This window comes from Ursus maritimus, unplaced genomic scaffold (assembly GCF_017311325.1).
Source record: "Ursus maritimus isolate PB19 unplaced genomic scaffold, ASM1731132v1 scaffold_7, whole genome shotgun sequence".
NCBI lineage: Eukaryota > Metazoa > Chordata > Mammalia > Carnivora > Ursidae > Ursus > Ursus maritimus.
Window position 1 is genome coordinate 65,256,255 of NW_024426885.1, and position 27,363 is coordinate 65,283,617.

The 27,363-nt window shown below is 37.8% G+C and overlaps 1 protein-coding gene and 1 pseudogene across 1 annotated transcript; one reads left to right on the forward strand and one right to left on the reverse strand.

Annotated features, from left to right (window-relative positions):
- The window catches only part of LOC103667983, a 21,524-nt pseudogene extending 12,464 nt beyond the window's left edge, over nucleotides 1-9,060 (forward strand).
- A 3,635-nt stretch (nucleotides 9,061-12,695) lies between these two features.
- TFAM (transcription factor A, mitochondrial) lies at nucleotides 12,696-26,617 on the reverse strand. Its single transcript, XM_008695905.2, has 7 exons — nucleotides 26,351-26,617; nucleotides 25,696-25,814; nucleotides 24,156-24,226; nucleotides 23,595-23,744; nucleotides 19,984-20,079; nucleotides 14,483-14,539; nucleotides 12,696-13,990 (listed from the first exon to the last, which is right to left on the reverse strand). The coding sequence occupies exons 1-7, from the start codon at nucleotides 26,449-26,451 to the stop codon at nucleotides 13,844-13,846; spliced, it is 741 nt and encodes a 246-aa protein (XP_008694127.1). The 5' UTR covers nucleotides 26,452-26,617; the 3' UTR covers nucleotides 12,696-13,843.
- Between the last annotated feature and the right edge of the window lie 746 nt (nucleotides 26,618-27,363).

A 27,363-nucleotide genomic window follows, 5' to 3' on the forward strand; every position in this document is an offset into this window, starting at 1 on the left:
CATCGATTTCAGATTTCTGGATCCCGATACTATTAGAGAATAAATTTCCATTGTTTTTAAGTCACAGAGCGGCAATTTGTTACAACGGCCATGCTGGTTACTTCCCAAGCCAAAGGATAAGCTCAGGAATGTACAAATGTTTTGTGAACTGAAGTGCTAAACAAATACAAGCTCTTCTTACTGGTCACTTTTACAAGGACCTCCAAGACCGTGCAAATAGCCATCATCATGAATCAGTCTTCATGAAACAGAGGTTAAGAGTTGTTCCTGGGGCTTTCCTGGGTGTATGTATACCCTTCCCCTTAATCCTTCTCTTCCCATAAAGCTTAGTATCTCTTCTGGTGGTTGTGTGGATATTGCTAATAGTAGCAACTTCCAAAGACAATGAATTAGAACTACCTTAGCTATGTCTCTTAAATCTTGCCAGCAATTACTCTTTACTCCAAGATCTTATGTTAGTCCAGAATTTAGAGCAGGTTTTCTCAATAGCAGCAAGATTGACACTTGAGACCAGCCAATTCTTTGTTGTGGGGAATACCCTGCATACGGTATGTTTAGCAGCAGCCTTGTCCTCTACCCATTAAATGCCTGTAGTATTGCCCCATCAAAATGCCTGCAGACAAAAAAGGCCAAATATTCTGAGGGGCATAACACCAGCCCTTCCTGCCTATCCCCACCAGGTCAAGAACCACTTATTTAGAGAATGATCACACAGACCAAAGATCTGGTAGGGCTCTACTCCTCGTAGATAATTCATAATATATTAAGATCTGTCCTAAACTTAAAGAAAGGATAGATCTCCTAGTAGCCTACTGATTCATCATTAAGTTAGTCTTTTGATAATTTATTTCATCAGTGTTTTTCAAAGTATGATCAATATTCCATTTGTGGCAGAATCACCTGAGCTTCTTACTGATCTACTGAGACACCCAGAAATTTGCTTTACATGTTTTGCAAATGATTCCTTAATTTGTTAAAGACTGGTTTTGATGAACTTCAGACTCTGGGTGGTTGATGTTCTTTATTCCTCTTTCTTTGTTCTAGAAACTGATTCCTGGTTCCCCCAACAAAGTTCTTCACACTTACTGTCAGTTGAACACCCAGTTTTCGATACCACAACCCAGCCTCTGCCTATAGTGACATCTCAGATCCTGTAGCCTCAGTCACAGCACTGATGTATCACCCGTCTGTCTCCAGTAGTACAATCTCCTTAGGTGAACTCTCAGATTTCCTTAGATGCACACTCGGGCCTCTGTACTGAGAGTTAGCTAAACTGCTCCCTAATACTGCTGTCTCAGCAAACTTCTGTGTGGCCAAGTGCCCTCAAGCTGACATTAGCCCCTCCCTTAAGCTCTTGCCCTGGATAGTTAACAGCCCACAGAATCACAGGTAAATATAAGTTCCTGATATGACTCCCTCAACCACCCTTGTAATAAGCATTCTCCTCCACCTCCCAGGACCTTCGCCTTATGGGCCCTTCAGCTAAGACTCCCAGAATTTTACCAAAATCTACCTTTTTCGAGCTTGAGTTAACCAATCGGAACTTAGCCTGGGAACCCCAAAGCACTCCATCCAAGGATCCTAATAAAGGTATATGCCCGGTCCTGCCTTGCTCTCTCTCTACCTGGACTCTGCCTTGACCTCCCTGCATGGCCCCTCTAGGCATGCAGAGTAGCTCCTCCAGGACCTGTGAGTAATAAACTTCTCTATTTCACTTTCTCTTATAGTCTTTTGTTGAACTCTCCTGGCTTACCATCTGAGACCCCAAAGCTCTACTTAACAAATATTAATTTAACAAACTCACAACACTATGATTATCTCTATACAAATTAACGCTTGGTTCTATCCAATGTAGCAACTCTCAATCTTCCCAGCTTCACCATTTTTGTGCATATGCCTACAATCTAAATCCTGGCCTTGTCTTGCCTCTTTAACTCTAGAAAAACAATAGCCTAGAGAGGCAAGAAACCCATAGATCTAGGCAGATAAATGGCCGAGTTGAAGGAAAGAGATTCTTCAGTATTCTCCATCTTGGTTGCCCAAAGAAACTTGGGAATAATCTTTAATATGTTTTTCTGCCTTACCTCTCATATACCATCAATTATCAAGTCCTATGGATGCAATCTCTTAAGTATCTCTTTAATCAACCTCATTCTCACCATCCTATATAAGGACTTTGGATGTGCTGTTTCCTCTGTCTTTCTAACTGCATTGTGGCCACTTCATTGTTAGGTCAACCCACAATCATGCTCCAAAATGCATCAAGAACAAACTTACATATCTGCCAAATGCAAGTTGATATGAAGATGTCATTGATAAGACGAAACAATGGAAATATCAAAAGGCACCAATTTTTACCACAGATTCAGTGCAATCTCTATCCGAATCCCAGCTGACTTCTTTGCATAAATTGACGAACTGATCTTAAAATTCACATGGAAATGCAAGAGGATCCAGAGTAGCCAGAACAATCTTGGAAAAGCTGAACAAAGTTGAAAAATTCACAGTTCACGGTTGTAAAGCTTACCACAAAGCTACGGTAATTAAGACAGTATGGTACTGCCATAAAGACAGACATACAGATCAATCTAATAGAACTGAGCCTTCAAAAATAAACCTATGGATCTATGGTCAACTGATTTTTTCACAAGGATATCAAAACAACCAATGGGGCTAAAATCGTCTTTTCGGGAAATAGTGCTAGAAAACAGATATCCACATGCAAAAGAATGAAGCGGACCCCCACCTTGCACCATACCCAAAAATTAACTCCCTGTGTAATCCTAACATAAAAATTAAAAATGGATTATATATCTAAATGTAAAAGCCAAACTGTAAAACACTTAGAGGAAAATAGAGGGGGTGAATCTTCACGAACTTGGATTTGGCAATTGTTTCTTAGATATGACACCAAAAGCATAAGAAACAAAAGAAAAAATAAACTGGGCATCATCAAAATTAAAACTTGTGCTGCAAAATGATATCATCAATGAAGTAAAAAGACAATTCCCAGAATGGGAGAAGATATTTGCAATTCATATATCCTACAAGGGACCTGTATCTAGACTACATACGCTTTAAACTCCATAATAAAAAGATAACTAACCCAATTTTATATAGGGCAAAAAACTGAATAGACATTTCTCTAAAGAAGATATACAAATGACTAGCAAACAAGTGAAAAAATGCTCACTATCATTAGTCATTATGCAAACACAAGTTAACATAACAAGGACATAAACTTATATAACAAAAGACATAAAAATAAGTGTTATACAGAGAATAGATTGGTGGTTGCCAGAGGTGGGGGTTAGGGGTAGGCAAAGTGGGTAAAAGGTACAAACTTCTAGTTATAAAATAAATAAGCCCTAGGAATGTAATGTGCAGCATGGTGACTATAGTTAATAATACTGTATTATATATCTGAAAGTTGCTGAGTACAGATTTTAATATCACAAGAAAAAAATCTTTGTAGCTATGTATGATGACAGATGTTAACTGGACTTATTGTGGTGATCATTTTGCAATGTACACAAACAACAAATCATTATGTTATACACCTGAAAATAATGTAATATTATAAGTCAATTGTATCTCAATTTAAAAAAAAAAGAAAAAAGTGTTAGCAAGGATGTGGAGAAACTAGAACCCTCATACATTGCTGGTGGAAATGTAAAGTGGTACAACTACTTTGGATAACAGTCTGTGGAGTTCTTCACGGGGTTAAAAATAGTTATCAAATGACCCAGCATTTCCTAGGTATATATTCAAGAAAAACAAACATCCACACAACAATTTATACACAAATGTCATAGTAGTGTTACTTATAATAACCCCAAACTGTTATTCGTAATAGTCTAAATGTGTTCAGTTGATTAATAAATAAAATGTGGTATACCTATACAATGGAATGTTATTTGGCCATAGGAATGAAGTATTTATACAAGCCAAAACAGGGATGAATCTTGAAAATACCATGCTGAGTGAAAGGCGGCAGTCACAAAAGTCTACATATTGCATGATTTCATTTATTTGAAATGTTCAGAATAGACAAATACACAACGTAAGTTAATGGTTGTGGTAGCCTGGGGTTGAGGGTGAGGGGTAGACAGGGTTTCTTTTAGGAGTGATGAAAACATTCTAAAATTAGATTTTGATAGTTGCATAACTCCATGAATATAGTAAATAAAAACTTTTGTATGCTTTAAAATGTATAATATGTAGACTATATATCAGCAAAAGCTTAAAATGCATCAACCAAAAAAAAAATATATTTAACTTTCAAAAGTGTATCAACTTAAAATACGAACATTCCTTCAAATATGAATTCCTCCTATATCATCTGATAGTTGGATGGTCAACCGTCAACATCTCAGATCTATCTTTGACCTCCCTACCACAGACCATGTCTTTTTTTTTTTTTATAATGATTTTTTATTATATTATGTTAGTCACCATACAGTACATCCCCGGTTTTCGATGTAAGGCTCGATGATTCATTAGTTGTGTATAACACCCAGTGCACCATGCAATATCACAGACCATGTCTTATATTCTCCAGGTTATCTAGTGCACTCCAGCCACACCATTCTCCTGTCTATTCCCTAATGTACCACCTTTTTTTCCCCACCGCCATTTTAAGGAATCAGTCATAAGTGTACATGCAGACTTGTGAATATCACAGCTGGGGTGAGATCAAAAAGAAACATATTCATATGGTAAAAGAAAAATTGTAGATTCCTTTGGGAATTTTCTCTCTCTCAAACAAATAAAATCTTTAAAAAAAATTACCTAAGTAAGGGGCGCCTGGGTGGCTCAGTTGGTTAAGCGCCTGCCTTTGGCTCGGGTCATGATCTCAAGGGTCCTGGAATCGAGCCCGCTCAGGCAGGAGTCAGCTTCTCCCTTTCCCTTTGCCCCTCCCCACCCCCTGCTTGTGGTTGCTCACAATCTCTCAAACAAATAAAATCTTTTAAAAAATTATTTAAGTAATACATAGAAATTAAAACATCAGAAGGGTAAAAGTCTCGCTTCCTGCTCTCCCACCCCCGTTTCCATCTCTTAAGCTAGTCACTCCACTTTTCAGGCTTCAGTTTTGATTATAGCTCTAAACGACAATTGTACCTCTTTTATTTACATATAAGTAAAAGATGAAAATTTTAATCACCTACACTACTCCTCTCCTTCAATTTTATAATTTTAGCTCTTCTGCTGAATAACTTTAAGACACTTAAAAACATTTTTCTGAACCAACCAATTTTAGAAAATACTTTCCTTCCTTCTGAATTACCAGTTACACTATGACTTTAATTTTCTTTCTAGAAATTTGTCCATTTCATTTGTTGACATAAAATTGCTCATAGTATTTCTTTATAATCCTTTTTATTTCTGTGCGGTCATTAGTAAAGTTCCCTCTTTCATTTCAGATTCTAGTAATTTCAGTCTTTTTTCTTGGGCTGATCCAGCCAATTCTGTCAATTCTGTTGATCAAATAACCACTTCTTGGCTTCATTGATTTTTCTCTATTGTTTTTCTATTATCAATTTTAATTTCTGCTCTAAATCTTATTTCATTCCATCCACTTGCTTTGGGCTTAGTTTTTTTCCAGTCTTAAGGTGAAAGGTTAGGGTGTTGATTTGCGATCTTCCATAACGTAGGCAGTAGGTCTATACATAATATCCCTCTGAAGCATTGCTTAGCTGTATCCCATTACGGTAGGTTGTCTTCATTTTCATTCATCCCAATTTATTTTCTATTTCTCTTCTTATTTCTCACACATTGGTTATTTAGGAACGGATGTTTAAATTCCACATATTTATATACTTCCCAAATTTCCTTATTTTTTCATTGTGATTATTTTGCATGATTTTTATCTTTTTAAATTTACTGAGGCTTGTTTTATGACCGAACATATTGCCTAACCTGAAGAACGCTCCATATGCCCTTAAACAGAAAGCAAATATGTCTGACTATATATGGGATAGAGAGAAAACGGTCCTCAGCTTGATTCCAAGATTCAAACAGCATTAAGCCTACTGGCCAGGGTTTAATTTGGGGATTCAACAGCAGCGGAGGTGCTCTCTCTTTCACAGGAAATTCACATCTTACTACCTATGTTAAAAGTAGCCTAGGGTTGGCTAGAAACAGTATTTATCAGCCTTTTTCACATCATGGCATACAAAAAATGGTTTTATTCACAAGGCATACTGGAGTAAACAGAAGCAGCTCCTTACACAACTCTGGCTCTTCCAAGCAATAGCCTAACTACACAGAGGTGAAAGGAATACCTAAGCACACTCATAACTAGAGTGACCATATGCTCCAGGTTGTTTGTTGTCCAGGTATGACTACTAATTCCTACTTTTTCAAAAGCCTTCTAGCTTGGATAATGGACCTTGATTACCCTACCTATAACCTACTCATAGTAATACCAGCCACTACCACCAGGTTGGGAAGCCAAACTTACAGCACTACTCCCACCAAACGGTTCTCCACCCCAGCACCACATTATTTTACCAAGAGAACTTATAAAAGCCAATCCTCAGTTCTACCCTCCAGATTTTGACTTTAGGCATCTGCATGTTTAAAAGCTCTAGGGTTGATTCTTTTGAGTAAGGGTTAAGAATCATAGCACTAGTTTGGACAGAGCCCACCACGCCGTATCATATCATTCTACTTTCCTTAGCTTAAGCAAAATAAGGTGACACACACAAACTCTAGCCTGTCCATTCTTACTCCTCTCCTGCTCCACCCAACCCCAATTTCTCTCCAACAACCTTAAGGGATAACCCTTGTTACTAGCCCCTACTACTCAGAACTGGTGAGACCTCCATGTTTATTTTTCACTCACCTTATGTGGTTCGTTTATATTGGCACCAATGAACACCTATGGATCCCTACCCATCTTCCTATCTTCCAAAAATACCAAGAAATTGCTGCTCTATCGATGGTACTGTTTCCTGTTTTCTAATATTGCTATATGTCTACTTGTTTTGCATTTCTTTAGCCACTTTAATGAATTTTGGAAAAGGGAAGGCTTCATCTCACCATTTTCAAACCTTTTTTTCATCATTTGGTTTTTATAGAGACCAATGGCTAGTTCTAATTATTTTCTTCATGTACACTTTTTTGTTCTTAATATTCAGCAACAAACTTCTCAACAATCAATTCCCATTCTCCATTAAAAAAGAGGGACACTTCCATTCTGAATCCAAGACAACACTGTCAATAATAGTATTGGCTAAAGGTTGTGACATGTCTCACCATCCACTCAAATTGTCATTCAGGCTCTTATTACAGAGGACAAGTAAGAGCTTTGCAAAAGTAAAAACTGAGGGTGAGGAGATAGCTTTGAGCAAATATCCTGAGTTGTTTAGGTCTAACTTATACCTGATACTAAGTTTATACATAATCAGATGTTAATGCCAAAATTAAAAGAAAATTTCTATGCTTTTAACAAATCTCTACTACCCTCACCTAAGTGCTTTTGTAGTCAGGGTAGAAATTCCAAAGTGGTAAAAACGACTGGCCTCTACCACCAGTAAAACTAAGTACCTGCCACCAGTAAAATTCTTGTTCACCTTACTACTACTACTGACGGCCTGTTACACGACTACTGAGGACCTGTTCTGACTGGTGACTGAGGAAAAAAAAACCCAAAATTCGTAGCAAATGCTCATAATGCTTCAACACTTTCTGAAGGATTAATAAATAAATTTGGACCCCTCCTCTCATCACTTAATCCCACCCAATTCAATGCACAAAATTTCCAGTATAAACAAGTACTTTAAATAGAACCTTAGAGAGCACAGACTGGGAGCTGAGCAGAGGAGGAGGTGGCTTCCCAGCCACCTCCTCCCCCAAAACCGTGGGAGACCGCCGAATTCCCACCATGGGAGACCAGGACCTGGCCCCACTTTCCAATCTGCTGATTTGGGTCCTACTTTATTAACAAGACCTGGGCAACCAACACTTACCAGAGTGCCCCCACCTATTCTTCCAAGGCCATCACAGCAGACAGGAAGCAGCCACGTGAATACCGTCAGACCTGCTTACAGTTCATTTTCTTTAGGATATCGTGCCTATGGAAATTCGTTTAATGGAAGCTGGAGCCCTTATAGTTATGGATATAATGGGTTGGGCTATAACTGTCTTCGTGTAGACGATCTGCCACCTAGGAGATGTGTTCAGCAAGCTGAGGAAAGCAGTTCATTTCAGCCCACTGAGTGTTGTGCATGCATTTGCCTCTCTCAGTAGGATGATGGATCCTCCCTTTCCAGCTGTCTCTAAGTTTCAGGGCTGTATTGGATGCAGCGAATCACTGTTCCCGATTAAAAATACATTTCACAAAGGTTTTTTCAGCTTTTACATTAGTTAGGACTATAAGGTATCTTCACAGGTGGTTGCAGTGGATGATAGTTTAAGAGGAGGCTCTGAGAATGAGGACCTTTGGGCAGAAAGTGAACTGTGGTTTGCTTTGGTGCTGAGGACGGAGAAGCTAACTAACTCAGCAAAACCTTGGCCAATATTCTTGTTCTTTGTTGTTGTCCTTGGTGGTCCTTACCTCATCTGGAAACTGCTGTCTACCCATAATGATGAAGTAAGAAACAATACAAACTAGGCAAGTGGTGAGGAAAACCATGTAGTTGCTAGGGCAGAATATGATTTTGCTGCTGTATCTGAAGAAGTTTCTTTCCACAATGGTGAGATGCTAAACTTAGCTCTCAAAGAACAGCAACCCTAAGTGTGTGGCTGGCTTCTGGCTAGTCTTGATGGTCAAACAACAAGACTCACACCTGCTAATTATATCAAAATTCTTGGTAAAAGAGGTAAAAAGCAGTGGAATCCTGCAAAATTTCCAAGCAGCAACAATCTTTTACCAATACAACACTAATTAAAGGAGCCATGGCTGCTGATTCTTTCGATGAACAGGAAGCTGCCTTTGAATCTGTTTTTGTTGAAACTAGTAAGGTTCCAGTTGCACCTGATTCCACTGAGAAAGGTGGAGATAAACAAGATTTTTGGTATCTTTCATGTTTGCCCGCAATTGAACTATACTTTTAAAAAATTACTTCTTACGGGGCGCCTGGGTGGCACAGCGGTTAGGCGTCTGCCTTCGGCTCAGGACGTGATCCCCGCGTTATGGGATCGAGCCCCACATCAGGCTCTTCTGCTATGAGCCTGCTTCTTCCTCTCCCACTCCCCCTGCTTGTGTTCCCTCTCTCGCTGGCTGTCTCTATCTCTGTCAAATAAATAAATAAAATCTTTTAAAAAAAAAATTACTTCTTACAAAGAAATTAATCTACAATCCAATGAACGTATTTTTTAATGGCTATTCTAGGTATTTTGTTGCTAGAAATTATTAAAGTTGTACACTAGCGTGTTGGTCTAGTGACCTGGTTACGTTTTACAAGTTATTGGACCTCATGGTCCAATTTGTTTCACCTAGATTTTAAGATTATGGAGACTGCTATCATTTTCATCTTATTAGAAAGTAAGACTGATGAACTATAGAATATACTGTTTGCTACAGTAGGGGTCTTCAATGGTTTTTAAAGTTAGAACTTAATTGATTTGAAATCCTCAGAAATCGAGTGATAACATATAAATATGAAAACAGGCAAAAGGCTACTTTTTTTACAACTTTAAACTGAATAATAAAATTTTTCTGATCTGTGTTGAATGAATGAATGAATGAATGAATAATTAAACCAAGTTTTATAATGTTAAGGCTGGTAGTTGGCAGCCTATATAATAAAAGGTCACTGCGTCAAAACTATACACTCTTTTCCTTCTTTCCATATTTTACACAGGATTTGTAGGGAAGGAGAAATCAAACTAGATAAATTCTAAATTCAGTCAATACAAGCAAAAAAGAGTAAATTCAAACATTTTGTTGCACATCACCTAAGTAAATCAGAAACCATTTTATATAATGGTGTTTTGAATGATGTTAAAGTGAAAAAAATGTTTAGCTTATTTAAAATTCTTGCGTAGGGTCAATTTTAAATATTTAGTTCCTTAGCCAGTACTTTTTTAAAATGTACTTTAAAATGTATTAGAAAATGGTTTTGTATTTTATGTATTTGCCATTAAATATAATCAATGATTTAATCAATTATCAAAAGTACTTTATTTGTGAACAATGTGAGAGACTGATGAAAGCAGCTTCGCATAATTATGCTGTTTGTTTTACAAATTCAAAGTAATAAATGTGTTCATTTTCTTATGCTTTCCAAAGACTCAATTTAAAAAATGTTTTAAAAATCGTTAGCATATTACTGCTTTAAAATTTTTAAACACAGTCTGGGCTTAATAACATTTTTAAATTTGTCTGTAAGAGGTTGGTGCTATGAAGAGGAGGGAAAGTAGCTGGGGACAGGAAAGAAAGGAAGAGAATATTCTTAAAATGAATGTTGATAAAATTAAGAGAAATAATGGATATCATCAGTCAACTATATAAAAACTTCCTGCTGATTTAGCACAACCTGGTGATGATTGTTTTAGGTACAGCAAATGTTAGAAAAATCAATAAGATTTTCTATTTTCTTTAAATCCACTTAGAGTAATAACCTTTTAATTCACAAATTTAAATATACCCATTCAGAGCAACTATATGCTTTATGTTTAAAATGGCATTTCCAAAAGAGGAGTTAGCCAAAAACAATAGCAAAATTACATGATTATAGTAGCTGTGAATGTGCACACGATATTAAGTAAACATCACAAAGTAAAATAATCACACAGCTCTCTATTCTGTCATCAAATTATTTCAAAAACCTAATACTGGTACTCCTATGAACAAAAGTACAACGAACAGCTTAGAACAGCATAAACAGGGGCGCCTGGGTGGCTCAGTCGCTAAGCGTCTGCCTTCGGCTCAGGGCGTGATCCCAGAGTCCCGAGATCGAGCCCCACATCAGGCTCCTCCGCTGAGAGCTTGCTTCTTCCTCTCCCACTCCCCCTGCTTGTGTTCCCTCTCTCGCTGGCTGTCTATCAAATAAATAAATAAAAATCTTTCCAAAAAAAAAAAGAACAGCAAAAACACTGTTTCATTTCTTCAGCATCTTTCCCTCTAGCACTCTTCTGTACTTCCTCCTACAGCAATTACTTTGATGGGGCAACTTAAGCAAAGTTTAAAAAGCAAGGTTTTATGTGAGTGGCCACTGGTTACTGATATAAATTCCTGTTCTTTACAATAGAAACTTTGTGTATATTGTTAATCTAGATGGCATCTGGCATCTGGCATTCCTGTCTTCAGCATGTACTGAAGTTTATTAAGAAAGCTATGGAATCAGATTATTCTAATATCGAAAATATTAATAGTAACATTCTTTTAGAAACAAAGCAAACCCAATACAATTTGGTATTATCATAATCTAGCTCTTCTCTAGCTCTTTCCACTGTTTCATACTTCTTTTTCCTATATGAGGGTGTAAATACTTAAGAACTTACTGGATACTGAGCCGCCCAATATATTCGGGGAGATGTGATTTGAATGTGTTCAGTATAAAATAGCCTCCATGGGTAAAATGCTAAAAGAGCTCAGAAGGTAATTGCAAAGATGTGCTTTGTACATTTGTCAGGTGTTGACAAAATTCATTTTTCTATCTCACCCATTCTACAATATTCACTACCAACATTGATGCCTGTGCGCTCCCTGGGCTCATCTGAAGCACAGGACACAGTGAATTATTTGACTGATGACTTTTGCCCTTCTCATAAAGATGGTATATAATCAGTACCATTCTAGATGCCACAGGGAGTGAGAGCTTAATTCTCCTGGAAACCCAAACGACTGACAGACAATAGTGTACCTCTCCTTCTTCCCCAAAATACTCTAGCCTCAGAACCATGATGTATCTATTTTTTTTTCATGGTGTATCTATTTAACTAATGGCAGACTGTCCTGTATTCCTAACCCCAGGGGAGTTATCTGGAAACACCCAACTTTATACATTTAAATCTTATTCCTCTTAAGTTATATTTTTCTCTTCAGTCCCTACCTTTGTCAAGCTCAGTATACATAAGTCACCTTTTTGTGAGTTTTTACTGATTTTCTATCCAGACTTAGAAACTACCATTTCTCAATATTTGGCATAATATAAAGCACATAAAAATTTTGAGTTATCCTGTTCCTGTGAACTGATGATGAAAGATACATGATTTTGATCAAAAAGGTGGTATGGATTTTGAAAACCTTTGCTTGACTCTCCTAAGAGGATAAACAAATGCTAAAAGTTGATAAGGTTTTTGTGGTATGCGCTAACTGGAAAGCTCAAGTTCATTTTACTAAGCTATAGCAAATACTTTAAAAGAATCTCATTCCACACTATGTGGACCTTTTTTATTATACTGCAACATAACTTGAAACTAGATAATTTTCCTTGCTAACACTGTGGAGCAAGTTCGCTTAGCTTTTTCAGTGGTCTGACTTCTTTTCTCTTAAGGTAATGGTGACAGAGATTCTAAAACAAGAACCTCTGAGAGAGTTTTAAAGAACTATCCCAACACATTTATACAATGGAACACCAGTCACACTATTCTATACTATAGCCCACAGGCTGACAAACTTTCTTCCTAAGGGGTTGGATAGTAAGTATTTCAGGCTTTGCAGGATACAGTCTCTGAAATAACTACTCAATTGTCACTGTTGCACAAAAGCAACCATAACCCACGAGTAAAAGAGTAAGTATAACTGTGTTCCAATAAAACTTTATTTATGGACACAGAATCTCATATTAATTTTCATGTCTCTTGAAATTTCTTTTTTAATGACTTAAAATCATAAATGTAATTCTTAGTCCATAGGCCATGAAAAGCAGGCAATGGGCTGGATTTGGTCACAAGCCAGAGCTGGCTGTGCCTTACATATGGGCTTATATATGTTATGCAAAATGTTTAAATTCCAAGCCTAAAGACTTTGGGAGACTTTCGCTTTTTACTTCTCTCATTTTAAAACTTACACAAGACAAGTTACCTACTTTCTGGATAAATATACTCACATGAGAAAGAGAAAATAATTCAGAATACATACCCCTACTTAAAAAGGAAAACAAAATCTGCAAAATGAATGTTTCACCTTAAAACATATAATTAGGAAACATTTAAAATTTTTATTCTATGCAGTATAAAAACAATATGCATAGATTTGGTACATAATTTCTTGGTTTTTACTTTGGGAAAAGGCAATGAGGAAAAGGTTTATAAATCTCTTCATCCCTTTTATAAAAAAATGCAACTGAAATCAGCAATTCCCTGCATGTATAACCATCAACTCTGAATATATGAATTATACCTAGGAACTGGAATTTACCTAGATGAGTTATGGGTACTCTTCTAAACTGTACAATTATATCACAGAACACTAGGATTTCTACAATTTGGGACAGCTTCGGATATGAAACTCCTGCCTCTCTCTCTATATATGTGTGTGTGTATATATATGTATATGTGTATATATATATATACACACACACACACACATACATATATGAGGAAACAAGAATACTCCTTCCAGTCATCAAGTATAAAAAAACTTCACAGTCTGATTTACCTTTATCAAAGGTAAAATGATTCACCGCTGCATTTCATGGATTATTTTGATCCTCAGTAGTTCCTTAACACAAAATAAATTTCACATGAACTTTTTATCTGTTTGGGTTTTCCAAAGCAAGATACGAATACAAAATGTATTGAACTGGCAGAAGTCCATGAGCTAAAGAAAAAGGAATTAAATATAAAATGTTCACCAACTTTATCCTTTCTAATTTTCAATAGCTTCAGGTATTGAGACCTAATTGGTTTCTTGTGTCTATCCATTATGAACATAACTCAATCTTCTATTTTAATACTCGTCAGTGTCATCTTTTCCTTGGTGCTTTACTGTGCGACGTAGAAGATCATTTCGTCCAACTTCCATCATTTGTTCTTCCCAAGATTTCATTTCATTATAATAACGAATTTTATCATCATTAGCAAGCTGAATATATACCTGAGAAAAAGTGTAACTGTTAAAATTATTTCTTTAGAAGAGTCCTTTACAATTAATTTCTGGAATGCTCCGTATACTCTAGAAATCACCTTACTGTTCTACATGTATAAAGGGGGACTGAAGAAGGAAGGTTTTTTGAGACAAAAGATGAGAAAGGGGCCAGAGATAAAGATTTTTGTAAGAATTAATAAAGTTGGTACAATGTTAAGGCTTGGGATGTGGGAAAGGAGCAGAGGCAAGGAGTGACTGTCACTGGATACAGTGAGCACTCTAAGTTATGAGTGACACTGTTTTAAATACCAATTTTATTTGCAGTTAAAAACTACCAAAACAAAAAAGCCAAACTGTTTCTAAGGATATAAAAATAATTTTAAAATACTTTGTGTTATTAGTGATATAAAGTTGTTTTCACATGAATCCAGCCTTGCCCTAATATATATTCTCTCACAGATATTCTAACTAGACGCTTGAAACTAAAACCATACTACTTACTTGCTTTTGAGAACTAGAGAGATTTTTCCAGTTTTCATTTATAGTCTTCAGCTTTACCTGTAAAACACATATGTTTAAGTACCAGATACAGAGACTTCAGTGGTTAAGATCTTTATTATTCATTCCAACAATAAAATCTCAGATGTCAAGAATCACAAAGTCTCATCAATTCCTACTTTCTAAATAAAAACTATTAAACTGTTAAAACATACAAAAAATTAATAGGATGAAGATATTTATCTTTTTATTGAGATATCATCAATATGTAACATTTTATCAGTTTCAGGTATAAACTTGATTATTTGTATATACTGTGAAATGATCACCACCGTAAGTCTAGTTAACATCTGTCAAAATAACACAGTTACAAAAATTTTGTTTGTGATGAGAACTCTTAAGATCTACTCCAGGCAACTTTAAAATATTAACTATAGTCACCATGTTGTACATTATATCCTCAAGACTTATTTATTGAAAATTAGAAGTTTGTACCCTTTGACCATTCTCACACATTTTGGGCCCCAACCCCAACCTGTGGAAACTACCAACCCATTCTCCGTATCTACGAATTTGGTTGTTTTCAAGATTCCACATATAAGAGTGATCATACAGTATTTATTTGTTTCTTATTTCACTTAGCATGATGCTCTCAAGGGCCATCCATGCTGTTGCAAATAGCCTTTCATTCTTTTCGATGGCTGAATATTCCATTCTTTTTGACGGCTGAATATTCTGTTGATAAATAAACCACAGTTTCTTTATCCATTCATCCATTCATAGACAGTTAAGATTGCTTCCATGTCTTGATTACTGTAAATAATGCCCAATGAACATGGGGGTATGCAGATACCTTTTTGAGTTAGTGTTTTGGTTCCTTTGGATAAATATCCAGAAGTAGAATAGCTGGATCATATGGTAATTCTATTAATTTTTTGAGGAACCGCCATACCATTTTCTATAGTGAGCCGCAATTGACGTTCCCATCAACACATGCACAGGGGTTCCCTCTTCTCGGCATCCTTGCCAACACTCGTGATTTTCTCATCTTTTTGATAACAGCCATTTTGATAATAGTCATTCTTTTGGGTAATAGCCATCTTTTGATAAAATCATTCTGAGGCGGTATCTCGCTGTGGTTTTGATTTGCATTTCCCTGATCATTATTGATGCTGAACGCCTTTTTATGTATCTGCTAGCCATCTTTATGTCTTCTTTGGAAAAATGTTTATTTGGATCCTCTCCCCGTTTTTTTTAAAAGATTTTATTTATTTATTTGTCAGAGAGCGAGCACTCAAGCAGGAGGAGTGGCAGACAGAGGGAGAAGCAGGCTCCCCGCTGAGCAAGGAGCCCAATGCGGGACTCGATCCCAGGACCCTGGGACCATGACCTGAGCCACAGGCAGATACTTAACGGACTGAGCCACCCAGGCATCCCCTCTCTCCATTTTTTAATCAGATTGTTTTTTTGCTATTGGGTTGTACAAGTCCTTTATATATTTTATATATTAACCCCTTATCAGATACATGATTTTCAAATATTTTTCCCTCATTCAGTAGGTTGCCTTCTCACTTTGTTAATGGTTTCCTTTGCTGTGCAGATGTATCCTTTTCGATTCAACAATATTCAAGTATAAATCTATATTCCCATGATAGACTAACTTCAAAGACTAAGTATTTTTATTTCTTCCCTGTATCTTAATGTTTTATTCTAAAATCTGTGCCAAAGTATTTAGGTGTAGTCAGAGGAACACCACAACACTAGTCCTTAATTCTACTTAGCTGAACTTAATTATATGACTTGGAAAAAGTCATCATTACCTCCCTTAGGCTTGGTTCTTCATTTATAAAATTAGAAGGATTCAGGGAACCCATGGCTGGAGGAGAGGCAGAGAGGAGAGTCAGCACACCTCATACAGCTTGTGCTGCTGCTCCCAGGAAGCAGAGACTGAAGGAATAAATCGGTGGGTGAAGAATGAAGGGCAGAGGGAGACATACAGGGGTAGGAGAAGGCAAGTGTGAAGGAGAGAGGGAAATGGTCTGAAAAGTATCTATTTAAAGCTAAGAGGAAATCATCAGTGATTTTAAGGAGAAGCAGAATGAGAATAATAAACTTTACTGTTCTGAGCTCTAAATTTTTTCTTATCAATAAAAATGGAGGTACCAGGTACTATCTGAGACTACATAACTATTACATTTTGAACATTTTAAAACTTACCTTTATAAACACATCTAATATATTCAGGGACAGCTACTCACTAAATAATTGCTCTCTTAGCTTTGGAAGGAACTGCTTTAAAGCTCTCAATTCTTTAAGGTTTTTGCTTATATTTAATCCATGAAGTTTAGTATTCACTGAGTTCAACAATAATTTATCAAGTTGCATGCCTAATAATCTGAGTTTTCACCTAAATAAAATAATTCATTAAAGAAAATTAAAGAGATGGAAAGATATTTACATTTGCTCCCTCCTAAAACCCACAAAGCCCTTCCACCATGTGAGGACACAGTGAGATGATACCAGCTATGAACCAAGAGGGATCTCACCAGTAGGCAACCATGATGATGTCTTGATCTTGGACTTCCCAGCCTCCAGACTGTGAGCAATAAATTTCTATTGTTCATTTTTTTCAAAAAGTAAATGAATAAACAACATTTTTTTATGGCATAAACCCACGAGGACAAAGACAACAGGAGAGGGCACTACCAACACAAAATCTGAGAAGCTGAAAAGCAGGTGGATAAATGGTGACTTACCTAACCAACAAGGCAGATTCCCAAGCTGGCACTGGGGAAAGCCAAAAAAGTAAACTGGCTTACAATGAGGAATCCCCAAGTAGCTCGGGAATTGGCAGCATCAGACAGATAGAAAACAGAGGTGAAAGTTGGGCTTAAAACAGGAGACTGACTGAAATTCTCTTGAAAAGGATATTAAATCCCCACCACAGGCAGATTCTAGGATTTATCCTCTCAAAAGGGTAAAACAGAGCTACTCTGTGGATACCAGGTATAGTTGGGGCCAGTGGAGATTAAGTAAAAACGTATAGCAAAAAACGCTAAGAGAAAATAATACAGAAAAGAAAATGAGAGGACCAGCTCAGAAGACTCTCTCTCTTAGGAAGAACAGAGGGAAAAAAGGGGAGAAGGGAAGAAAAAAGAAAGCAGATCACATTCAAAGGACTAATCATCAAAACGGCTTTATACTTCTCAAAAGCAGTAACAAGAAGCTACAAGGGGCATCTGGATGTCTCAGTTGGTTAAGTGACTGCCTTTGGCTCAGGTCATGATCCTTGTGTCCTGGGATGGAACCCCACATCAGGCTCCCTGCTCATCAGGGAGTGTGCTTCTCCCTCTGACTCACCCCTCTCATGCTTTCTCTCTCAGATAAATAATCTTAAAAAATAATAATAATAACAAAAAGCTACAAGACAAAGAAGCAATATTTTTAAAATTTTGAAAGAACATGATTCCTACCCTAGAATTCTATGCCCAAACTATCAAACAAATGTAAGGTCAGAGATATTTTTAGACATGCAAAAACTCAAAAAATTGATCTCCCATGTACTCTCATTGGGGAGATGCTATCACAGAATCCGTAAATCAAGAAAGACAACAGAAGAAGCAAAAGCACCACAAGGATGAATGTCACCTGTGCACTAAGCATAAAAGGCCACAACCAAATTGGAACAAATCAGAGGCACCACGCTGAAACTGACAGAATAGCTAATGCACTTGAATGCACTGGAAGCTGGTGAATCTATTTAGTAAGAGTTTAAGGCTAAATTACTGAGAGTATATAATAAGCTAAGGGAAAAAAATACAAAACATAACAAACTTCAGTAGACGTCAGTTTTTTAAGAAAGGAAAAATAATCATAGCAAATGGCACAGCTCAGCTATGACTAGGGTTTACATTATCATAATAACATACCCGATATTCAACTAACCAAAATTATGATAACTATACTGGGAAGCAGGTGAGCAGAAACATGAACAGTGGGATGAGAAAGTGTTAAATGTTTGTCTCAAATAGTGGGAGGTAATGCCTAAGATATAGACAATGCTTAAAATTGAAATAAATCAATAAGTAACAATGTAAGGTATTTTTTAGAGATATGGGTAAATACCACAAGAATGAGCTAACAGCTGAAGGTATTTGCTTCTGGAGCAAGCAGTACGACAGGGCTGTGAAAACTGGCACGTTTCATAACAAGTCTTATTTTGATTCTTTTACCTATGAGGATGTATAACCAATATTTTTTAAATGATTAAAAATGACAGTTGCATTAATGTTAATTTCCCAGGATAGGGTCCCTCAGCCATTAAGCTTTCTAGCTGATTCCAAGGTACAGTCTGAGTTAAGAACCGCTGAGTTAGGATTCTCTAGCATATAACTTTCTTATACTGATAAGAATACTAAATCCAAAGTAAGTTAGCGACTGAGCAAATTCCAACTAAAAAAATAAACAGGCATGCATCTTAGTAATGTAAAGCTATAGAAACTGAATTTTTAAACCCCAAGGAGTGGGGCGCCTGGGTGGCTCAGTCATTAAAAGCATCTGGCTCTTGATTTTGGCTCAGGTCACGATCTCAGGGTCCTGGGATCGAGCCCCGCGTCAAGCTCCCCGCTCAGCGGGGAGTCTGCTTGTCTCCCTCTCCCTCCATCCCTCTCCTTATGCACATGCTCTCTCTCTGTCTCTCTAAAACAAGTAAATAAGTCTTTTAAAAAAAAATAAGATAAAATAAAATCCCAAGGAATAAAACAGTGAAAAGTATACAGCCAGGGATGACTACATCACATAAACATCATTTAATCATGCATTAAACAGATTTGTGAAATGAACTACAGATCCAAATAATCCAAAATGTGGCAGAGTGGCAAATACCTTCACCTCAGATTGACAAGAGGCAGGGATCTGAATACTTTTCTTACCATATCATATTATAAAAGGAAAAATATAATCACCACTTGGAGCTTCTAAGAAGGAAATAAGGAAAGAACAAGCCACAGCAGGAATGACAAGCTTCTTTCTTGGACACATTCATATGATGATATTCATGTGTGTAATACATTCCCACAGGCATAACCAAAATTTTATTAAAGGATATAACATGAAGCAAGAGATTATACTCAAATCCCAGTACAAAATATTGTAATTTTACTCTCATTCTTTCCCAGCGATTGCAAAGCAGTTAAGAATTGCCAGGTAAGAAGTCTCCAGAACTTTGACACCCCTATAAATTTGAAAATGTTATTTTTTTTTTAAAAAAAAAAAAGTCGAATATACATATATTGGCCAGTAAGTACTCAAATTAACTGTACATGGCAAGAACAAGGGTTTTCCTTTAAAAGAGATACAAGAAAGAGGACCTTATTTGTGTATTTATAATAATTTACTACTTTTCTTCACCTCCTAACATATGGGCACCCCTACAACTTTCTGTTTAAATATTTTAAAAATCAAAATAAACAAAAATTTAAAAAACAAATGCTGTTCTGTTTTACCTGTGATGTACCATCCTTAGCTTCCTGGAACCTTTCAGCTATAAAAATGTTATAAGCTGAGCGAGGTCTTTTCGGTTTCCCAAGCATTGTTAACTCCTGAGTAACAAAAATGACAGAGTTAGACACAGTTTTAACGTCTGGGAGACTTAACTTTACCTCCAGAAACTTTATGCACTACACAGAAACTTTTTTTGATAGCACTAAGTTTTAAAATTTTTAATAAATTTTATGAGTTATTTTCCATACAAAAACAATTCCTTTACCTATGATTTTCATAGTCTCCACAAACTGAATAACTGAGCACATATGTACAAAACCTTTTTTAAAAGGTTAAAACAATCTCAGCTTCATCCTTACAGGACACTATCATCTCCTCGTCACCACATGGCTCCACCACAACCCATGACTACTAGACTATCTGTTTAATAATCTCTCATTTCATTTCCTTCTCTGATATCTTTCAACTTTTAAACCTCAACGATGTGTTAAATTCAATTCTTTTAATTGGGTACCAAAGAGCAGGGGAGGCAGGAGATGAAAAATAATACACATATCCCTTGCTGTTTAAATCAGTGTAGTTTCTGAGTTTCAGAGAACAAGGGATACTGCATTATCCTCCTTAGTTTCTGAATTTACTTGTAATTTACAAAAGTATATGGCTTTTAATGGTAATTTGGTTAAAGTCAATAACCCAATTTTTGTTCATAAGTAGGACCCCTGTGATTTACTACCTTCTCGCTGAACTTCTCAGTCATAAAACTACTGTAGACTCCAGGCACTCCATAACTTAACTATTTCCCCTTTTCTTTCTAGAGCTACTGCTAGGGATTTCTCTCCCAGGTGCTCTACTTGTAACTTCCTGATCCCCACACTTCTCACCTGATCTCTAACTAGCTGGCACTGGGAATCTTCAATAGAAAAAAAAATTCCAACAGGGAGTGAAAATGAAAGTCTGAGAGAAAACACCTTCAGGCTTCAAGTTTCAGGTTCTACATGCAAGGAGCTTGGAAGTCATCACCCTTAACAGTAAGTATAAAGCTGAAGAGACTGAAAAATCAACCACCTTTCTTGGATCCGAGAGAGAGGAGAAAACAGGGCAAAGTGCCGCCCCTAGACTGGAGAGACATACAAGTGAATACAGGGAGTCAAGGCAAGCCCTGCTGGAACCACTGCTGGGGTAGGAAAACCTCTATTGTAATAAATGAATTGCTGGATGCTCTGTGTGGACAACTCTTAGAGTTTAAAAACCACAGGGGGACCCAATCACAGGAGGGTCCTCACAGTGTTGTAAGATTTACCTCTAGAAGCTAGACGAGATTTCCACAATAAATACTGGGGAAAATCCCCTCCTGCTTCTGTGAGGCGAAGAGGAAAAGAAACTATTTTGAAATGCCTGAGCATTCAACTATTAACAAGGCCTGCCCTCAGGGTTAACTAGTTAACCAGAACCTAACTGACCTGAGTGAAGGGAAATACCCAACTCCTGCACACTCCAGCCATTTTGTCCCACACCTAAGGGGGAGGAGGTGTGTGCAGGAGTGAACTGAGAAACTCTTGTGAAGTTCACAGACCAGTGGCATAGGCTCACTAAAAGATCAGGACCTAATCATAGGACAACAGAATGCTTTTCTTGCCCCCACACCTCATTACATTACTTAGGCCTATTTACAGCAGTTCCTTTTACCCAGTACCTCATGTCCATCTATCAAGAAAAAACTTCCACAGCATACTAAAAGTCAAAAAAAAAAACCCACATAATTTGAAGAGACAAAGCAAGCATCAGAACCAGATATGGGAGGGATGTTGAAATTATCAGACCAGGAATTTAAAACAACTAGATTAATATGCTAAGGACTTTAGACTGCACGCAAGAACAGACTGACAATAAAAAAGAGATGGAAATCCCAAGGACGAACCAAAAAAAAAAAAAAAAAGTTAGATATCAAAAATGCTATAACAGAAACGAAGAAAGTCTTTGATGGACTTATTAGACTGGACCTGGCTGAAGAAAGAATCTCTGAGCTAAAGGACATATTAATAGAATCCTCAAAACTCCAAAAGCAAAGAGAACCAAGACTGAAAAAAACAAACAAAAACTGAACAGACTATCCAACGCCTATGGGACAACTTCTAACAGGTGTAACAAACATATACTGGGAATACAAAGGGCACCTGGGTGGCTCAGTCAGTCAGTTAAGCATCTGCCTTTGGCTCAGGTCGTGATCTCAGGGTCCTGGGATCGAACCCTATGTTGGGCTCCCTTCTCAGCAGGAAGTCTGCTTCTACCTCTCCCTCTGCCCCTTCCCCTGCTCATGTGCGTGCACGCTCTCTCTCTCAAAATAAATAAATAAAATCTTTTTAAAAAAACAATGGAGGGGCGCCTGGGTGGCGCAGTCGTTAAAGCGTCTGCCTTCGGCTCAGGGCGTGATCCCGGAGTTCTGGGATCGAGCCCCACATCAGGCTCTTCCGCTGGGAGCCTGCTCCTTCTCTCCCACTCCCCCTGCTTGTGTTCCCTCTCTCACTGGCTGTCTCTCTGTCAAATAAATAAATAAAATCTTTAAAAAAAAAAAATAAATAAAAATAAAAAAATAAAAAATAAAAAAACAATGGAAACACGAGGAGAAAGAAATATATGAAAAGGAAATCCCGTATCATTGCCCAATTCTCATTTCTGGTCCTCTCCACTCTTAACACTGGATGGGTACATTAAAGAGGAAGGGAAAATAAAAGAGGGAGAATAAACTTCAGTAATCACACCTCCAAATATTATCCTTAAACAGACACTGTATTTCTCTTATTACCTTTTCTGCCTTTTACTAACTGGATCAGAAGACTAGATTACTATCTAGCTTACTGACTTTAAAATGGTTGAGTCCTCAACTCTGGTGCTGCGGGGGGCCTGTCAGGGAGAGAAATGTTGGCATCTCACATCAGTCTCAAATCTACTTTTCCAAAGAAATAGTTTTAACTCTGATAACCATTTTCTCTAGTATATGTACTGGACCAGCAAACTGACTACCTCATACCTAACACTGGTTCTACAGAAAAATGTAGTCTTTCAAGCAACAGAATTTATGTGGATTAATAACCATAAGCTGGGAACTACAAATTTTGAACCATATGGGATTTTTAATAAAGAAAAATCGAATTTCATCCTATGGGTACTTCTTACTTGACTAGATACAATAAATCACTTCTTCCTGATGTGTTAATGAATTCAGTCTATTCAGCAACATTCAGAATCAAACTCACCATTACCTATAAAACAATTCAAATCAGCAGGTTATTCTAGACAAGACCCAGAAGCAAAGATTCTTGTTATTTCTGATTTGGCTGTTTCATAACTGTTACTACAGCTTTCATGCTAGTCCTAACTACATATCTTAAATTCAGATACATCCGAAAGTAGAAACAAGGGTTTCCAAGACAGACTCAATGCCAGGTGGTGGTAGTGACAGAAAAGAGCTATCTCACTATTTCCTAAGTGGGGTATTCCTGCTGACATTCTACCATTTGGCCACACATATCAAAGTAAGAAAAACTCCCTATATTCATAGTTATATAAATTTCAGTCCTTTGCTAAAGGAAAAGAATACTTCATTGATACTTACTCTTTTTTTAATTAATGCTTTCTTTTTTAAACGTTTTTGCAGGATTTCTTTTTCCAAAGATACGATCTGACTTGGAGTTAACTGTTCTTGAATTCTGTTTATCTCTTCTTTGTATGCCTGCCAGTCTGCCCTGTAAGCATCTTCATATATCTATAAATAAAAAACCCAAATAAGAAGTCAATGAACTACTGCTGGTAAATTTAACACAGCATACCTGCCAGGGAAAGACAACTGCATGACTTCAGATAAAGACAGACTAAACCACCAAGTGGAAAATGTGCTCTGGAATCACATGTACATGGATTAAAAACATGTATTTTTAATAAACATGCTAACTAAGGTGAGATTCTAACAATTAGTCTTCAATTTCAGATTGCTGCCAACCCTTCATCACCACTGCCATATATTCATATTCTAATCATTTATGTGAATCAGAAGGTATGAAGTTCCTTACAGATAATGGGTATTAAATAAAAATTTGGGGGGTACCCTAGAGGACATGACTATTGTTTTTAACTGCAGAATAACTGGTAAGCAATGCAGAAAAACCAATATGCTTACTTTTTTCTCTGAATCAGGAAGTTCCCTCCATAGTTGGGCGATTTTTCTAATTAGTTCTGAATTTTTCGCATCTACAGATTGGAATAAAATGAAAAAAGTCACAATTTTATGTCTCAGGATTAATTTCTAAAAACTTCTAGGAAAGCATAATCCATTAGCTCTAAGTTTTATTACAGATGCCTCTATACCACACACAATACAATGATTTAGGCTTTCTTTAATCAACTAATTTAAGTTTGATATGTAATTTCGTATTTTATTAAACATTGTTAAAATCTGTTATCTAAAAATTAAGAAGTATATCACATACCCCCCTAAACAGTCCTCAGAAATTATTAGTTTAAGCAGTTGGGTAATAAACTTCTTCAAGCTTTTCACTTCATATTCCAAACAAAACTTTTTCCCTAGTCTTTCAGGAATTATTAAGTTCATAAAACCTGACTAAACAATAAGATACAGTCTTGACTCATGTAGCATCACCCTGTATTTCAACTACAGAAATACTATTTGCAAACAAACCATTCCAAAATCAATTCATTATTCCCCATTTTCTTTCTCATCTTAACTGGAACGACCAGGATGCATGTAAACATTTTAACAAACCACTTAGTTCGAACTACCATATTTTAAAAGATGTGAGTACTTCTGAAACATGTCTTTTAAACCAATTCTTTATAATGTGAGAATTTTCATTATAGCTCACTTGGTTTTCAAAAGTGCCCTGTGAAAGGGCTTAAGAAATCATAAACAAAGTTGACTGTTATTAATTTAGTTATTATCTTTACACCACTATAACCCCAAATGAAGGCCCACAGCCTTTCTAGGCAGTCAACAAACATCCTACCTGAAAATCTCTTTTTTCAGGAATTAACCGATTTCCAGTGAAAAAGCTCTTGAAATTAGCAGTAATTTGTACAGAGCTTTACAGTTTATAGACCACATCCACGTAAGTTATTATTTCATTGCAACTTCATTAACAATTCCCTGAAGTAGGAGCTAAGTAAGAGATAAGATGATTTATCAATGGTGCTCCAGGCCAATGGTAACTAGATCCTCCAAACTCAGCTTTTTCATCCTCTTCCCTGGATGCTTTCCACTCCACATGTTGCTTATTTTTAAAATACCTTTCATTAAATGAATAAGTCAGGAGGATAAAGTCAATGATATTGTAACAGCATTGTATGGCAACTGTTGGTAACTACACTTGGTGAGCATAGCATAATGTAGAGTTATGCAATCACTAGAATCACTAGGTTGTACACCTGAAACATAATACCGTAAATCAACTATACTTCAATAAATATATATACAGTAATAAAAAAGTAAAATAATAAACCTTTCTATTAACTCTCAATTATTTTTAAGGCATTTCTACTCGGTTTAAAATATGTCATACTTCCTATTTTACAGACCACTAAATGTAATGGTTATGTTTCCGCAGTCAATGGATGCTTTGAAAATGCAAATCAAGTTTGAAGTTTAATTGTTTAGTGTCCTCTTTATTACTTCAGAAAAGAGTAAGTGCTCCAAAACTCCTTACCTGGGTTCTGAGCTTTAAATATGGGTAGCTGTTCTTTAGAAAATCGAACGTATGAAGTCAGAGGCTTCTTTGGGTAACTATTCACGGTGGATGAAAAACATCTCGGTACGTACGCAAAACTACGAATAAAGAAAACCAATATCAAGTATTTAAGTGATACAAATAGTCATTTGTATAGGAACACAGATCCCAAATGAGATGTCATCAAGATGCTATAGATGACACCGTGTTAGTGACATTTAAAACCCTGTCCTAACCAGAAGGAAGACCTGCAAAACTGAAGTCTCAAAGCTCTATTTATGCCTCCTAGGAAGGGCGAAGTGGAGGAAAGCATCTTACTTCAACTCCTGGCCCCTGCCTCCTTAACGCCTATATTGGTGGCGGGAGGCTCATGGCGCCACTTCAAAGAGAACTCCGAACGGGTGCTTACAAGGTTGGACAGTGTGGTGGGGCGGGAAGGAAGAAGAAAGGTGGAGGGTGGCCGGAAAGACTACTGGCGTTAAGGCCTGGTCTCAAAGCCACCTAGGCAAAGTCGAGGTCTGAATCAAAGCGCCATAGTGGCCCAGACCTCCTAGGAAGGACAAAAAGTACACACTCCAATCCCAGAGCGTCCCGGGCCGTGCCACCTCCCGAGGTTACAGACGAGCCGTCCCACCTGAAAGGAGAGCGCAGCCGACTTCCACAGCCCGCGCAGAGGTCCGCTCCGGACTTTCCCAAGGCACTCAGCACGCTCCACACGCCCCGGAAAAGCGCCATTGCACCAACCTACAAGGCAGCGACCCAGGCACCAATCTCGTAGAGCCCTGCGGCACAAGAGAACAACTCCAACAATGACGACGAGAACCCACTGACGACCCTCCGCAGTCTACTCTCATGCCCGCCACTCGCGAAGCACCATGGGAAATCCACTAGCATCCGGTTGGTAGTAGAGGGCGGTGCAAGGCAGAATTGACGCAGGCGCCGTAGTGGCTTCCCCGGTGGGCGGGGCTGCGTCTGCAAAGGAGGAGGAGCTCGGGGGCGGAGAAGGGAAACCGCAGCCCGGCTCGCCTGCGGAGGGTCCTGGCCTCAAGGGGGCGCAGCTGAGCCGCCTCTGCCCCCGGACCCCGCCCTCCGCAGTCGTTTCCTGCGCGGGGCCAGGAGGCTGATGGAGGCGCTGCGGTGGTCTCCCCCCGGTAGGGCCGTGCTGGCTGGCGTCCGCCTGTGACGATAGTAAGGGCTAGTACGTAACAGACGATTTTACTACGAGGACGCGGGATAACTGTGCAGCCCACGCTGCTCCGAGGTGAGGCTGGCATGTGGCGCGACGAGCGGAGCCGCTCAGTTCTAGCCGGAGCTGGAGCTCTAGAGGCCAAAAATACTGCTGGGGCAGGGGTGGGGGAGTAGGGAGTAGGGAGTGTTTTCAAACCTAAGAATGCAGATGTCCTGGCCTTGCCGCAGTGCCTGCTTAAGTATATCTGTGTGAAGCCCGTGAATCTCTTGTTTTCAATAAGTTCCTTTACCGCTTAACAAGTTCTGATGCCAGTGGTCGTGGGACCACATTTAAGCAATACTGATCTAGACCGTCCTCCCATGCACTGCAACCATCCCAGACCCACTCTTCAAGCCTGACATCCAACCCTGCATAATTTCTAGGAAGGAGACTTTGGCTAATTAGTTGTGCAGAGACAC

What these genes read in the sequence shown, in the direction of transcription:
- TFAM (XM_008695905.2), bottom strand. Translation starts at nt 26,451, where the DNA reads ATGGCGCTTTTCCGGGGCGTGTGGAGCGTGCTGAGTGCCTTGGGAAAG. An exon ending in CGGCTGCGCTCTCCTTTCAG is followed by an intron (nt 25,815 to 26,350) that starts GTGGGACGGCTC and finishes CTTTATTCGTAG; the next exon opens with TTTTGCGTACGTACCGAGAT. An exon ending in ATTTAAAGCTCAGAACCCAG is followed by an intron (nt 24,227 to 25,695) that starts GTAAGGAGTTTT and finishes TCCAATCTGTAG; the next exon opens with ATGCGAAAAATTCAGAACTA.